The 17,724-nt window shown below is 35.4% G+C and overlaps 1 protein-coding gene across 3 annotated transcripts in view; it reads right to left on the reverse strand.

The window, feature by feature from the left end:
- The window catches only part of UBA6 (ubiquitin like modifier activating enzyme 6), an 84,376-nt gene that overhangs the window by 47,007 nt on the left and 19,645 nt on the right, over positions 1-17,724 (reverse strand). For 2 of the 3 annotated variants that reach the window (XM_004764305.3, XM_013062358.2), the window contains exons 3-7: positions 14,606-14,700; positions 13,620-13,648; positions 10,068-10,162; positions 9,443-9,554; positions 2,017-2,097 (exon numbers count right to left, since the gene is read on the reverse strand). In XM_004764305.3, coding sequence (XP_004764362.1) covers positions 2,017-2,097; positions 9,443-9,554; positions 10,068-10,162; positions 13,620-13,648; positions 14,606-14,700 — 412 coding nt within the window. Of the gene's footprint in view, positions 1-2,016; positions 2,098-9,442; positions 9,555-10,067; positions 10,163-13,619; positions 13,649-14,605; positions 14,701-17,724 lie in introns of those variants that run through there. The other variant, XM_013062359.2, reaches the window with a different exon arrangement.

The raw sequence follows: 17,724 nt of genomic DNA on the forward strand, positions 1-17,724 counted from the left end.
AGTGTATATCAATTACATAAATAAAGATTTTAGCTCATAACTCAGTGTAATTAATTTGTAAAACTTCTGTGCCCTGTCTTAAGTTTACTGACTACCTTATGTCTTATTCATCTGTTTAAACTGTGAACCACAGCATAATGTTGCACAGAATGCAAATATGTTATGTAAACACCACAATCCAAAAATTTTCACCACATCTATTTAATAGAGTGTGGCTGTTGGCTTAGTGCCTACCTCCAAGGAACGAACAGTTTTTTCTTTTTCCAAAGGAACAAATAATCCCACAAAGGAGGTGGGGCTAGTAATATATATGTAACTGCACAGGATCAATTATGATTTTTCCAATCTAAACCTATTTCTGGTCTTTCCAATGTCACCACAACTCAATTACTCCAGAAAAATCTAAAAGTCATTCTTGATTATTCTTTCCTTCACAACTCATATTCATCTATTCTCATATTTCAAATTCAGTGATTTCTTACAATCTCTATTTCCACCTCTCTTGATTAAGGCACCAGCATCTCTCACATAGGCTACTCTATTCTACCCTCATATTTCAATGGCTCTCTTTTCTCTTTGGGGTTTTTTTTTTTTTTAGATTTTATTTATTTGTCAGAGAGAGAGTGAACACAGGCAGACGCAGAGGGAGAAGCAGACTCCCTGCTGAGCAAGGAGCCCGATGTGGGACTGGATCCCAGGACGCTGGGATCATGACCTGAGCCGAAGGCAGCTGCTCAACCAACTGAGCCACCCAGGCGTCCCTCTCTTTGGTTTTGTAATTCCTTCATGTTCTTAAGAATCATTGAGGACCGAAAGAGTTTTTATTTCATAGGTTGTAACTATTGATATTTGTTGTGTTAGAGATTAAAACTGAGAAACATTTAAAACACAAGAATACACACACATTCCATTAGCTGTCAAAGCAATAGTATCACTACGCATCATCTAGACTTTGGAAATTCCACTGTACCCCATAAGAAAATCAGACTGTAAAAGCAAATAACATTTTATAATAATATGATGAAAATAGTTTTGACTTTACAGATCCCATGAAAAGATATCAAGAATTTCAGTATCCTTGGACCATACTTTGAAAACTACTGCTCTAGACTATTTTCTATACAGCATATCCAGAGTAAATCTTTTAAAAAACATACATTAGGCCAAAATCATGGGCTTAAAACTCAGCTATCCTCAAAGTTATTTAAGTTATGGCCTTCTAATTACTTCTCTGAACCCAATCCTCTGAAAATGTGTACTCATATCCTCTTTACCCAAACTCCGTTTTGGTCTTGCTTGCGTCTTCCTGTTCCTTAAACACACCAAGCAAATTTTTATACTTGTAAGTCTTTATACCTGCTGTTCTTCATGATTTGAATCTCTTTCCCACATTTTCTACAGCTGGCTCTTTATAATTATTCAGGGTTCTATTCAAATGTTATCTCCCCAAAGAGGAGTTCCCTGACCTTTAATTTAAGAGAACCAACACTAGTTCCCATCCCAACGTCATGTAGACATTATACTCTACTTTTTACCTAGCTTTTTTTCTCCATAGGACTTGAAACTAGGTATTTCTTTGCTTTTTTACTTGTATCTTCCTTACTAGATAATTTTCTAGAGTAAGAAAATTTGTTTGTCCTATTCACTAATGTATTCCTACTGCCTCCAACTGTATCTGTAGCAGATGCTCAATCAGTTTTTCTTACAAGAACCAATAAACGTCTTGAAAACCACCATTACGCCATTTTTAAAGTTAAATGATGAAGTCAATATTCACTATTATTTCCATTCCTAACCTTATTTCTTCCTTAGTTTTGGTAATTTGCTGTAAGTCAAATTTAGATCTTGGTTTTGAAAACAGGAAATGAACATGATGCCAAAATTGAGAGGAAAATATTACTGTGAGTATCCTCATGTAAAAAGAAACTTTTTATACAATGCACTGAAAAACTACAAATTCTAATAGTGGAAGTGTTCTTTCTTTAACTACCTGTCATTATTAAATGATACTATTACCTTAATTGGAGGGCAATGAGAATGGCAAAAGTTATTGATCTTCTTCTGCAATGGAAGCTTGATCTCAGTTAATACAACACACTGTTAAGAAGAACATAAGAAATTAAATACTAGAAAATAAACAATTAGTTTGGAAAAATACACTTCTAAATCAGAAGCATTTCAGTTTGCATCATGAGAAAAACATTGTCTTCCTTACTAAAAAATACTATTCTATTGTACTCCATCCTAAGGTTAAAACCTTCAGAGTTATGGAATAGCAAAAGTAAAAATAACATACTACATTAGTTGGCTTAGCTTGCTTTTACTTCAGATATTCAACAGATTCACAATATGACTTTTGCTTTATGACAGGGTTATTAGTGAAACCACCAATTTCTGTTATTTTAAAAAAAGCAGATTATAATTTTTTTCTTTTTTCTTTCATTTATTTATTTTATTTATTTATTTACTTATTACAGAGAGAGAGAGTGAGAGAGGGAACACAAGCATGGGAGAGCTGGAGAGGGAAGCCCGATATGGGGCTCGATCCCAGGACTCTGGGATCATGACCTGAGCTGAAGGCAGATGCTTAACGACTGAGCCACCCAGGTGCCCCAGAAGATTTTAATTTTCAATGCTTACCTTTTTATCATCACCCTGTGAGATAATTACAGCTCTATAATTAGATTTTATCTTAAGTAACTTAGTTTCATAAAGGTCAAAAATTTTCCTAAGGTTATTCATCTATCAAGTGGCAAAAGCAGAACTAGGCTCTCATTCCAGACTTTTTCTCGCTGCTCATTCCCATGAATTAATTGTATAACTCATTTTCACTACAAATATCCAGGTGTGAATTTATTCTTATTCATCTAGCTCAGAATATGGTATGCTTCCTGCAGGGAGATATTTCTCTTCGATGGGTCTCTTACTTTTTGTACATGTCTCAACTGGGTCAGCCATGAATCCAAGGCTCTCGACCATTCCTGGGTCATTTCTCAGGATTATATTTGCTTTGTGAAAGCTTAGGAATGAGGTTTGATACCCTCTGGAACAAAGAGGGAAAGCATATATCTGTTGCGTGCTATAAAACAGCAGGTTTCCCAAGCTCAGTGCTCCTCTTCTCAAAAGGGACCCATCACATGAGCAGACATCCACTGAGTCCTCGGCACTACACTAATGGGGTTGGAGGGAAGACAAGAGGAAATGAAACAAATATAACTTTTTTTTAAGTAGGCCCCATGCAGTGTGGAGCCTAACGTAGGGCCTGAACTCACGACCCTGAGATAAAGACCTGAGCTGAAATCAAATCAGATACTTAACTGACTGAAACACTCAGTTATCTCATGACACTCATACTTCTTACCATGCTCTGAGTAATAAAGCCCTTAGTCTCTGACCCAGAAATCTCATGTTTTCTGCCAGCAACCAGTAATATTAACAGGCTAACTTACTAAGTTTGTAAACAGAATAAAATCTGAGACTTATCATTCACTGAATCTAATTTGTGTTTCATCAATGCTGGAAAATTCTCAGCCATAATTTTTTTGAATATTGCTCTTTCCTAATACTCGCCTTCCAGAAATCTAATCTGATGAACTGAACCTTTTCATTTAAGCTCTCTCTTTTAAAGATCTTATTTATTTATTTGAGAGAGGGACAGAGAGAGGGAGAAAGTGTGCATGACCAGGGGGGAGGAAAGGTAGAAGGAGGCAGAGGGAGAGGGAGAAGGGAGGTGGACGCCCTACTGAGCAGAGAGCCAGATTTTGGGGGGGGGGGGGGGAATTGATCCCAGGACACTGGGATCATGACCTGAGCCAAAATCAAGAGTTGGATATTTAACTGACTGAGCAACCCAGGCAACCAAAGCTCTCATTTCTTTTAATTTCTCTTTCACACTTAACTCTAATTTCAATGGGCTATAGTCTCAATAATCTCTTTAGCTCTTTAAGTTCACTAATTCTTACTCCAATTGTATCTACCCACTGCTTAATCTACCTAGTGAGGTTTAATTTTTAAGACTATATTTTCCTTTCTAAAAGTTCTATTAATTCTTTATCATATCTGCCTGTTTTTAAGTTTTTTTTATTCCCATACTGTATATTTAATTCCTTCTGTATTTCCTTTTCCATCTGTAATTCCTTTTCCATACTGTATATTTAATTCCTTCTTTTAAGATTCAGTCATTTGAACACGTATATTTTTTAGTCTGTATCCAATTATTCTATTATCTGAAATTCCTGGAGGTTAATTCTATTATTTGTTATATTCACTGACTCTTGATCACACTGCACTACATTTTCTGTCTTGTTATTTTGTATCCTGAATCACCTTCAAAGTAGCTTTATATACTGGAATATACCATGGTTTAGTTGGAGGTAGATTCCTTTGTATTTGTTTAATTTCTTTCTGGCATTCCAGGATATTACCAGTTTACTTCTTACGTCAAATTCTCAGCTTGGGAAATTTTACATTGTAAAGAATTGTAAAGTTTATCTCCAAACTCGGGTGAGGACAAGCATATGGTTGTGAATTCCCAGAGAAGAGCATTATTTTTTTCATCCAGAGCTCAAAAGAAAACAGGCAATCTTGTTCTGATGGGCAAAAGACTATTCTAATCAACACTTTCCTTGTATAGCTCTCTTAGGTTCTAACTTTACGAAGAGGGGTAGGTTGGAAATCCATTTCTCTCTCTCGTGTAAACCATTTTGTTTCTTCTGTTTCTAAATTATCACTAATTCCCAAGAAATGTGGTTACTGAAACCAGTGATCCCTGTCTAAAAGTGACCATAGCCAATAAGCAGTTCATTTCCTTTGGCTAATGTAAATTTTTGGTCTCTGAGCACACCCCTTACATTATTTTAGGCTCAGATACTCATGTAAAAGAAGTCTATCAAAAATCAAATCAATAATCAAAAAACTCCCAGAAAACAAAAGGCCAGGACCAGACAGCCTTACAGGTGAATTCCACCAAACTTTTAAAGAAAAGTTAATATATATTCTTTTTAAACTATTCCAAAAAAGAGAAAAGGAAGGAAAACTTTCAAATTCATTCTGTGAGGCCCTGATTCTAAACCAAAGATACTATAAAAACAAACAAAACTACAGGCTAATATCTCTGATAAACAGAGATGCAAAAATCTCAACAGAATATTAGGAAACTGAATTCAATAATACATTAAAAAACTTCAAAAAAAAAAAAACCCTCTCTACCAAGATTAGTAGGATTTATTTTAGGAATGCAAGGGGCAGTTCAATATTTATAAACTGATCAAAATGATAAATCACATTAACAAGAGAAAGAATAAAAACCGTAGGATCACTTAAATCTCAACAGATGCAGGAAAAGCATCTGACAAAGTACAACATCCATTAATGGTAATAACTCTCAACAAAGTAGGTTTACAGGGAACATACCTAAACATAATAAAGGCCGTATGTGAAAAACCCACAGCTAACATTTTCTTCTCAATGGTAAAAAAATGAGAGCTGTCCCTTTAAGATCAGGAACAAGTTAAGGATGCCCACTCTTACCGCTTTTATTCAACACAGTACTATAAGTCTGAGCTGTAGCTATCAGACAAGAAAAAGAAATAAAAGGCAGCCAAACTGGTAAAGAAGTAAAGCTGTCACTATTTGCAGATGGGATGATACTATACATAGAAAACCCTAAAGACTGCAAAAAAACTATGAGAACTGCTACATGAGTTCAGTAAAATCACAGTTTACAAAATTAATATACACAAATCTCTTTTTACATACCAATATGAAGTAGAAGAAAGAGAGATTAAGAAAACAATCTCATTTACAACTGCACTAAAAAAAAAATCTAAAAATAAAACCAAGGAGGTAAAACTATGAAACACTGACAATAGAAATTAAAGACACAATACAACAAATGGAAAGATATTCCATGCTCATGGATTAGAAGAATTAATATGGTTAAGAAGTCCATACTATTCAAAGCAATCTATAGATTTAATGCAATCCCTTTCAAAATACCGGCAGCATTTTTCACAGAACTACAACAAATAATACCAAAAATATTAAAAAATACTACAGAACCACAAAAGACTCTAAACAGTTCAAGCAATCTTGAGAAAGAAGATCAAAACTGGAGATATCACAATCCCAGATTTCAAGATATACTACAAATCTGAGGTAATCAAAATACTATGGTACTGGGACAAAAAGAGACACATAGATCAACCGAATAACCCAGAAATAAACCCATGCTTACCCATGCCCTTATGTTCAATTAATCTAAAAACAAAGGAAGCAAGAATGTACAGTAGGGAAAAGGCAGTTTTCTTACAAATGGTGATAGGAAAACTGGGACAGCCACATGTAGAAGAATCAAAATGGATCACTTTCTTATACCAAACACAAAAATGAACTCAAAATAAAGATCTAAATGTGAGACCTGAAACCATAAAACTCCCAGAAGAAAACAGAGGAATAATTTCTTTGACGTCGGCCACAACATTTTTCTAGATATGTCACCTTAGGCAAGGGAAACAAAAGCAAAAATAAACTTTTGGGACTATATCAAAGCTTTTGAACAGTGAAGGAAACCATCAATAAAATGAAAAGGCAGCCTATCATTTGCAGGTGCAAATGATCTATCTGAGAGGGGTTAATATGCAAAGTATATTAAGAAATTATACAACACAACACCAAAATTCCAAATAATCTGATTAAAAATGAGCAGAGGACCTGAACAGACATTTTCCAAAGACATACAGATGGCCAACAGATGAAAAGATGCTTAATGTTACTCATTATCAGAGAAATGCAAGTGAAGACCATAATGAGGTACCATGTCACATCCGTCAGAATGGCTAGAATCAAAAAGATAAGAAATATCAAGTATTGGTGTGGATGTGGAGACAAAGGAACCCTTTTGCACCGTTGGTGAGAATGCAAACTGGAGGAAAAGCTATAATGGAATATTACTCAGCCATAAAAAAGAGTAAGATCTTGCCACTTGCGACAACATGGATGGGCCTGCACAGTATTACGCTAAATTAAATAAGTCAAAGACAAATACTCTATGATCTCATTTGTTGGTAGAATCCAAAAAAATAAAAGAAATGAACAAAGAAACAAACAAAAATCCCGGTCTTCAAACAGAAAGAACAAAATGGTTGTTGCTGGGGGGAGATGAGTAGCGGGATGGTAAAATAGGTAAAGAGGATGATGAGGTATGGGGTACAAACATACAATTCTAAAATAAATAAGTCACAAAGATGAAAAGTACAGCATTGGGAATATAATTAATAATATTGTAATAACACTGGTGATAGATAGTGACTACACTTAACATGGTGAACATTAAGTAATGCACAGAATTCTTGAATCATTATACTGTATACCTGAAACTAATATGTTAATTATACTTTAATAAAAAAATTTAGAAAAAGGAAGTCTATTAAACAATTTTACTTAGAAAGTCTATTACGCATCTTTGTAGAGGATGGATTTCAAGTTATGCAGTCTAGAATGGAAGCCTATGCTGGTTTTAAAATTAGTGTGATATTTAAAAACTCTTGTAATTTCCTATGTAAGAGCTATCGAGGCATTTGAGGCATCTTTTGTCATAGTATTTAGTTTTGTCCCAAGTCCTGAAATAGCTCCAGAGTGATAAAGGTGAAATAACATCTTTTGTTATTCATAACAAGGCTCTTTCAGCTACACCTGAGTTTAGATTAATGAAATGACATTTGGATGTCATTAAGGATGGGGCGCTGATTGTTAGGGGAACCAACCTTGTGATTTAAAATTCAGAACTTTCAGTCCTACGTCTCAGGCCTCCATGGAGAAGAGAGGGGCTGGAGATATACTTAACTGCTAAAGATCAATCATTTAATCAATTGTGCTTTCATAATGAAGCTGTCATAAAAATCAGTGAACTAGGGGCTCAGAAGGCTTTCAGGATTCATGGAGGTGCTGGGAAGCTGCCATACTTGGAGAGGGCATGAAAGCTGTGTGCCCCTTTCCCCATACATTAGTCTATGCGTCCCTTCTATCTGACTGTTCCGGAATTATAGCTTTTTTTTTTTTTTTTAAAGATTTTATTTATTTATTTGACAGAGAGAGATCACAAGTAGGCAGAGAGGCAGGCAGAGGGGGGTGGGGGGAAGCAGGCTCCCTGCTGAGCAGAGAGCCCGATGTGGGGCTCGATCCCACCTGGGATCACGACCTGAGCCGAAAGCAGAGGCTTTAACCCACTGAGCCACCCAGGTGCCCCTGGAATTATAGCTTTTTAAATAAACCAATCTGGTAAGTAAACTGTTTTCCTGCATTCTATGAGCTGCTCTGGCAAATTAATTAGACCCTGGGAGGGGGTGTGGGAATCTCTGATTTATAGCCAGTCTTTAGAAGCACAGGATAACAACCTCGACTTGTGATTCATGTCAGAAACGGGGCAAAAAGGGGGCTGTTGTGGAAATGAATCCTTACTGTATGGGATGTGAAGCTATCTTTTCTAAGTAATAGTGTCAAAACTGAACTGAACTATAGGACACTGAACTAGGTGTCCAGGGAGTTGGAGAACTGCCTGCTTGGTTGGGTAAAAACCCCCCCATACACATGGTCACACAGTGTCAAAAGTACCGAGTAAAGGTGAAACAGAGTGCTTCTCCCTAAATGGGTAATATCATAATTTACTTGCAGAGAAAACCAGGGTTAACCTAGTCACTTCTGAAACATCTAAGGTGTGGAGAATTGTTGTTACTATTTAAGGTTAACTAAAGTTAATATTAACTAAAGTAGACTGAATGTTGATTTGCATTTTTTATTCCTCTGCCATTGGATTATACATCATCCTTTGCCTATGGCCTTAGGAAGAGCAGTGTACTACATTCCTGCTCCTCGATTTCTGGCTTGACCATGTGACTCGCCTGGGCCAATGAAATATTAATGGAAGTAACATGAACAGAATTTGAAATGTGCTTAGATAGTTGGACTTGACTTTACACATTTCTTTTGTTGCCATGAAACCATATACTTGGTGGACTCTTGGTTCTAGAAGAGAGCATACAGAACAAAACACAGACTCTGCAATTTTGAGTTCAGCCCAGAATGGCTGAACTCCAACTGACGTGTAGGTGCAGGAGAAAGAAATACATGTTGCTAGAAATACATGCTGGGTAGTTTTTGATGAACATTACTGTGACAGTAGCTGGGTTTCCACATGTATATGGTCATTAGTCAAAACCATTAGTTAAATGTAATGGTTTTGTCAGTAGTTCTCAGGGTGTTCCCTAAAATGGGGCATTAGAAAAGTATTATTCTAAAGGAAGTCTTTTAACTTAAAATTTTCTGTTCTGTTCAGAAGACTAGGTTTAATTATATACTAAAATAACATGTAACAATTTGCCTTATAATCTGTCAATAACATCTAGTATAAAACATATAAAATATAAATACAAAATAGAGTACCAACCTGGTATTTATCTAAGAAGGAGAGATCTGTGGTTTCATCTAAAGGAACAGAAGATGATGTGACATGAACGTATGGATTTAGTTCTGCAATATGGTGAAGTACAGCTTCAGCCCTTAAAAAAAAAAAAAAAAAAAAAAAAAAAAAAAGAAAAAGAAAAAAGAAAAGACTTTTACTATTCTTTCCTTCAATATACCCAATCTCTCATGCTTGGACACTTCGACAACATCAAAGAAACCTGAATGTTAGAAAATTTCAGTGGAAATTTATAAGACTTTTATAGATAACTATACAATCTTGAGATGTAGCATACTGTCATATTCCATAGTAAACCATATTAGTCTCAAAGTATACCCCTATGGTTCCATACTAAGTCTTTTAATAATAAAGACCCTTAACAATCATAAATTCATTTCTAGGTAGCAATATGAATATCTTAAAAATTTCACAAATATAAATAATTATGTAAGTATATGTTAACACTTATTTTACTATGGTGATGTGAATTTATGGTGATGAGTCAAACAACTCTGAATGAACTAGTGCACTGGACACAGAAAATATTCTAAGTAATTGCAAGAGTAAAAAAAAAATCCTACAATAATACATCAAAATATTCTATCTTCACCTGTTTCTCATATTAACAACATCATCTTCACAGAGAAAGAAGTTCGTTCCTAGATCCCACATTTGGCATTTTTCTGTATCATGAATGGTAAGTGCCTTTGAAAAGAGAAAAATCTCTGTTAAAGTCAGGAATAAGACAACTATCTCCAATACCTTTTATACTGTATCAGAATTATCCTGTGTAATAAACAATACAAAGTAATTAAAAGCTTCAGAATTGGGAAGCATACAAAGTTGGATTCATTCACACAGAGTATAACCATATACACCTGGAAATCCAGGAAAATTAAAGGAAAAACTACTTTAAGCCATAAGAGAATTTTAATTTAGGAAAGTAACATACTATATTAATCAAAATACAAAAAAATCAAAAGAACTCACAAAAGCAAACAATTTCAAATGCTCTGTATTCAAAGTAAGAAAGACAATTGGCTAATTGGAAAGAACATTTTTAACTTACATTAGAGATCTTATGGAAAAAGGGACAAGGTGTAAGAACATGGGGTATACTGAAAAAGAAATGCATATGGCCTTTTATTAAAGTATTTAAGCAGGTTCAACCCTGCTCAAGAATGTAATTCCTTTTCTCATTCATCAGAATGTATAAATCCAAAAGTTCGACAATATACTGTATTGGTGAATGAGGTGATCAGGCATTCTCATATATTATTGGTGGGAATATCGAATGGCATAACCTCAACGGGAAATAATTTGGCAATCTCTAGCAAAAGTGTGCTTTTATTTGATACAGCAATCCCACTTTTAAAAATCTATCACAAAGACACACTGGGAAAGATACAAAAAAGACATATGTGCAAGAGTATTAACTGTAGCATTATTTGTAATAGAAAAAGCCTGAAGACAACAAAAACGTCCAATAAGGAATTGTGTAATAATATATGATAATCCATACAATGTATCCCATGCAGCTATAAAAAAAGAATGAAATATATATATTTAGCATTAGGGAGTAATCCCAGGATATGTTAAGTGATAAGGAGCAAGGTGGAGGCAAGTATGACACTTTATCTAAGAAAGGCAAGAGGGGATAAATATGTATACACATGCATATACAGATTTGCATATTTGTATGTATGCATTTGCTTATATTTAAAAACATGAAAAAAAGGCAGGCAACCTAATAAGGGAAGGAGGGAATTAGATAAGAGAGAAAGTAGATTAACCTGAATAAACCTTGCTTTATAATTTCTTTCTTTCTTTTTTTTTTTAAGAGAGAGAGAATACGAGCATGTGGCAGGGGAGGGGGTATGTAAAAGGAGAAGGAAAGAGAATCTTAAGCAGGCTCCACGCCCAGCACACCCTGAGATCATGACCTGAGCCAAATCAAGAGCTGGACATTTAACCGACTGAGTCACGCAGGTGCCACTGTAATTTCCACTTTGAATTAGATATGTCTTATAATAGTAAAAGTTAAATTTAAAAAAGTGATCCCTAAAAATCCACTACTACTGCTTTCTAAAAAGTAGTTAATTTGCCTGCCAAATCTGGATGGGATTTTTCCTAAGGATAAAAAAGAAAATCATTAAAGTAAGTTCAATAATTATATTGTTATTAACAATACTTAAACTGTTAACCTAAAGTTATGTCATAAATAGGTATAATACAACATAGGATAAAGCAAATACATAATTATTCCAGCTAATAAATCAAAAAGAAATGACAGAATTAGAATGTCATTAGCCCTAATGAAATAATGTATTTAGGCAATGATCATTAATCGCTAGTAACAACCAGAAAAATAAGGCCAATAGATTATGATTTTCTCCTGATGAGAAAATAAAATTATCTGTGAAGCAATAAAAAGCCAAAAAAAACAAATCTGAATTTGAATCTTTGGATAGACCTTACCAGTTTACAGGAAATACAAGGGCAGATGTGTATGTGATAAATGACCTGGTTTCATTTACGAGTACACTGTAAGGGAAAAAATCAGGGAAGGGCAATCTCTACATTGAAAGAAATCAAGTTCAGTACATGGACCTGACTTGGATCCTGATTAGAACAAAACAAATAAAATTTTCATAAGACAAGTGGGAAAATTAGAACTCTAACTAGATATTTGATGACTGAGGTAGGCAGGCTGTAAGACAGCCTTAATAGCTCCCAATTCATGTTATTCAGGTCTTCATGTAATTCCCTTTCCTAACATTCATAAACTAGTGAATTGCTTTTAGCAAACAAGCATAGATAATGGAATGTCACCTCTGAAATTAGGTTACAAAAGACTGTGATTTGTTTTGCTAGGACACTCCCTTTCTTGTCTTCTTGCTAGCTTACTCTGATGAAGCAAACTGCCATATTGCGAGCTGTCCCATGGAAAGGGTCACATTTCAAGAACTGAGGGCAACTTCCAACCAAGAGCCAGCAAGGAACTAAAGTGAGAATGTGAAGCGGAACCACCCTGCCACTGAATCTTGTCAATCACTATGTGAAGGAGCTTGGGAAGCAGATTCTTTCCCTAGCCTGGAGATGACTGCAGCCCTGCCAATATCGTAATTGGAGCCTCATGAGAGATCCCCAAAGAGACGAACCAGCTAAGTTGCTCCCTGATAAGTGCTAAGCTGCTAACCAGCTAAGCTGCTCCCTGATAAGTTCAGTTGCTAAGTTTTGGGGTAATTTGTTTCCAGCAATAGCTAACTAAGACAATGCTATTAAGGAATTGGTTACATTTTTAGGTGTGAAAATGGTATTGTGGTTATGCTTTCACAAGGCACCCTTATCATTTAGAGATATATATTAATATATTTAAGAATGCTATAGTAGGGTGTCTGAGGTTCCTTAAAAATCGTTTCAGGGGTAGAATTTAGTGATTCATCAGTTGCAAATAAGCCCCAGTGCTCATTACATCAAAGCCCTCCTTAATGCTGATACCCAATTATCCCCTCCCTCCCACCGCCCCCCTCCTGCAACCCTCAGTCTTTTTCATTGGATTCAGGGTCTCTTATGGTTTGTATCTTCCTCAATAAAATAATAAATTATTTTATTTTTCCTTCCCTTCCCCTATATGGATGTTTGAGTTTTATATCAAAATAATTTGGGGGGACACCTGGGTGGTTGAGTGGGTTAAGCCTCTGCCTTCGGCTCAGGTCATGGTCCCAGGGTCCTGGGATCGAGCCCCGCGTCGGGCTCTCTGCTCGGCAGGGAGCCTGCTTTCCTTCCTCTGTTTCTGCCTATTTGTGACCTCTCTCTGTCAAATAAATAAATAAAAATCTCTATTTAAAAAAAAAAAAATTTGGTGGCTTGGGGACAGTGGGGAATGGGAAAGAGATAATATGGAACAAATTTGTCTATGAGCAAGTAACTGAAGTTGCATGATGGGTACATGGGGTTTTGTTTAGATTAGTCTCATAAAATTTTTAAACTTTCTGTAATAGTTTTTTTTAAAAAGAGGAAAATACAGAATTAAAACAATTTTGCTACTAAATGAAGCAGCAGCAATAATTAGGCCAAAGTGTAAAAATGATTGCCACTAATGATGAGCAAAAAAAAAAAAACAAACAACTACCATAACCAAGGACGTTTATTCACTTACCTTAATTCCGGCAAGAACAAGATTCTTTGCTATGAAGGAGAAAGAAAAATAGCTTAATATTAGGAATGTATATTAGATCATTTGGATGGAGCTTGGTCACATCTTTGGATAATTTTAACTTTTTTAGTACCTAAAAAATACTAGTTCCTTAGAAAATGCAGACAAACCAAAAGGAAAAAGTTGAATTTTCTATAATCATACCACACTGAGGTATATATACACTAAAGTTTTACTGTATTATTTTAGACAGGTTGTTATAAATATGTGTGTATGTGCTCTATCATAATGAATTAAAGATACAGAAATGATAATTAATGGCTATTAACATCATAAAGAAAAGCAAAAGTGTCATTACCAGTTCTTTGTGGAAGAATATAATAGTATTATGAGGGGCGCCTGGGTGGCTCAGTGGGTTAAAGCCTCTGCCTTCGGCTCGGGTCATGATCTCAGGGTCCTGGGATCGAGCTCCACATTGGGCTCTCTGCTTAGTGGGGAACCTGCTTAGTGGGGAACCCGCCCCCCTGCCTGCCTCTGCCTACTTGTGATCTCTGTCTGTCAAATAAGTAAATATAATCTTTAAAAAAAAAACAGTATTATGAAATAGTGTTGTCAACGGGCACTTGGGTGGCTCAGTTGGTTAAGTGTCTGCCTTTGACTCAGGTCATGATCCTAGAGTCCTGGGATTGAGCCCCAGGTAAGGTTCCCTGTTCAGCAGAGAATCTGCTTCTCCCTCTGCTCCTTCCCCTTGCTCCTGCTTACTCTCTTTAATAAATAAGTAAATCTTAAAAAAAGAGAGAAAGAGAGAGAGAGAGAGAGAGAGAGAGAGAAAAGAAAACATACCCAAAAAGAAAAAGACCCAAAACTGAATCTTCTCAAGGTTTTGGATCTAATTTCCTTTATAGGAAACAATACATACAAGGGGAAAATTCTTTTAACTTATGTTGCTCGAGGTGTCATATAAAGTTATATGTAAAAATACTACTTACCAATTTCCAAACCAAGACCACCCATACCACTTAAGAAAACATGGGACTTGGCCATCTTCTGCATTGCTGTGTCTCCAAGAACGTACCTCTGTCGACTATAGGTAAAACAATAAAAAACAATAAATTATTTCACCAAAACTACATATCCTTTAAAGATGTTTGTAAATGAACAGCATAGCAACTAGATCCTGCCACAGACATGGTTTGGATCACAGTATTTGATATTTCTAAATTAACTGCCAAATATATGACATATTTTGAAAAAAACTAAAGATCTGGCCCATCTTCTCTCATAGCAACAAACAGATGGAGTTGTGTTGTCCTGTTTAGACAGGGACGACTATGTGCTCTAGATTTGACGTAGTCCCCATTTTGCTCCCTTAATTTATTACCTCAGGGGCCACTACAGGCATCTGAGTATGTTATCTCCCCTGTAGACCTTTCACTATAAATGGGATTTCTGAGCCAAAGATTTGGTTTCCTTCTTGGAGTTTAGGTGACATACAGCAGTTTTCTAATGTAATTTTATTTATTTATTTTTATAAGTAATTATCTACACCCAACATTGGGCTCAAACTCCTGACCTCAAGATTAAGAGTCACATTCTTTATCAACTGAGCCAGCCAGGTGCCCCAAAACATTACTTTAAATACAAATGCTGATAAATTATATAAGGGATCTCATTAAGTCATCCATACTAATAACCATAAGGTAGCCTCAGAATAGGTACTTTAAAAAATACATACTGGCTATTTTAAAAAGTCAGATACAGTAATAAGGGCAATAGAAAATTGACTTGAAAGAAGAGTGAAAAACTTGATGCTGTATCAAGATTTTGAAGATAATGGACATTCCAATGGATTCTTACAACAATCACTGAAAGATGAGTTAGGTACAAGTAAGTGAATCCCTTGGTTTACAAGTACTTTTTTTGGGAATTCATAATATTCATGCCGGTTCAATGTATGTTTGTTTAGTATATAGATATTTATTTATTTATTAAAAGATTTTATTTATTTATTTGACAGACAGAGATCACAAGTAGGCAGAGACACAGGCAGAGAGAGAGGAGGAAGCAGGCTCCCTGCTGAGCAGAGAGCCCGATGCGGGACTCGATCCCAAGACCCTGAGATCATGACCTGAGCCGAAGGCAGAGGCTTAACCCACTGAGCCACCCAGGCGCCCCTAGATGTTTATTTAATTTCTGTATTTTAGTTATTTATATTCAATTTAAAAGCCTGAAAACGGTTTTCCTGTCTAGTAAGAACAAACTTTATAAACATCATTTATATGTTATTACCTTCCTTATTCCTTTATTTATTTATTTATCTGATGCAGTAAGAGAGAGAGAAAACAAGCAAGGGGAGTGGCAGAGGGAAAAGGAGGCTCCCCAATGAGCAGGGAGCCCAATGTGGGCTCTGGGATCAGACCTGGGCCCAAAGCAGGTGCTTAAACAACTGAGCCACCCAGGCACCCCTCCTTCCTTATTCCTGCAAAATAAAACTTAGACTTTTCTTTTTAAGTCAGTATTAACCATTTCTGTTTCAGAGAGCCAAACCAATCACTTTTTCATCAAATACTTGCTGATTATCTACTATGATATGTATGGAATTGTGTATGATACAGTCTTGCCACTCTTATTTGTGTAATTCTAGGCAATATATTTAAGTATTGTCTGTTTTGGAACTTTATATAAATGGGATCATTTTGAATATTGTCTTCTGTGCCATGCCTCTTTTGAATGATATTGTATTTATGAGATTTACTTATTATCAGTGCACATGGCTACTGATTTTCAGTTTTATTTTATTGTATTGTACTAATCTACTGCAATAACATAATTTATTCTATAGTTTTGTGGAATGACTTTTTTTTTAAGTTTATTTATTTACTTAGTAATCTCTATTCCCAATGTGGTCCTCAGACTTAAAACCCTGAGATAAAGAGTCACATACTCTCCTGGCTGAGCCAGCCAGGCACCCCTGTTATTCTATATTTTTGGAAGTTACTTATAGTGAGACTATCAGCATTCTTAGATATGTCTAGTGATACACATGTGTACACAGCCATTTCTACAGAGATACAGACAGACAGACAGATATCATTATATATCTAGGAGAGGAAATGCAGGGATAACTTTATTAGATAATGCCATACTGTTTATCTGAAGTGTACCAAACAACTCTCCTCCTGCAGTGTATCAAAGTCCCTGTAGTTTCACATCCTTAACATGTAGGAAAAAGTTAACAGTAGATCTGATCATTAGCCTATTGACAAGGCTAGCCCTTGGCTGGTGTCTTCTATTTTATTTTGTCCTAATTTCCTGAAATAAAAACTTATTAGTTTTTAGGTTTTCTTTTCTAAAATACACACGTAAAACTTGAACTGATCTTAAACAGCAATCCCAAGTTTTGACACATAATACTTCCTTATTTTCCACTTTTAATTACGATTCTTTTCTAACTTTTGGGTTAATCTGAAGTGTATTTTAAACTTGTAATTTCATGGGGAATATTCTAGCTACCTTTGTGTTAAGTTCTAGCCTAAATGCATTGTGAATAGATATCACAATCCTATATGATTTCATTTTTTAGTATTTGAAAATCTGCAAATGTTGCAAATGTGCTCTTGAACAGAATGTACTCAACAGCTGGTCACGATACAACATTCTTTATATACACTGTTACATTAATTTTAATATTCCTGTTGATGAATTCTATTCCCATTCTGATTTTTTTTGCCTGCTTGTTCTCTTGATTACTAAAAACACTTAAACTCCTCCTCCAATATAACAGTAAATTTGTCTATTCTTGTATATTAGTACCTCAACAGTGCTGACATGTAAGCAAAACTGCTAACACTGAGTATTTATTCTGCACCACATTGTTTTAGGTTTTCACTTGTATTAACTCATTTAATCCTCACTAAATTCTACAAGTTCTATTATTTTTCCATTTTTACAGATAGGAAAACTTGAGCACAGAGAAATTAATTAATTTACAAACAGTGGAAATAAGACTCAATTCAAGCAGTCTGGTCTTAGCATCCATACTTTACCTTTTGTTTTTTTTTAAAATTTTATTTATTTATTTGAGAGAGAGAGAGAGCACAAGCAGGGG

The sequence above is a fragment of the Mustela putorius genome, unplaced genomic scaffold (genome assembly GCF_011764305.1).
Source record: "Mustela putorius furo isolate JIRA1106 unplaced genomic scaffold, ASM1176430v1.1 tig00000430_pilon_pilon_pilon, whole genome shotgun sequence".
Lineage (NCBI taxonomy): Eukaryota > Metazoa > Chordata > Mammalia > Carnivora > Mustelidae > Mustela > Mustela putorius.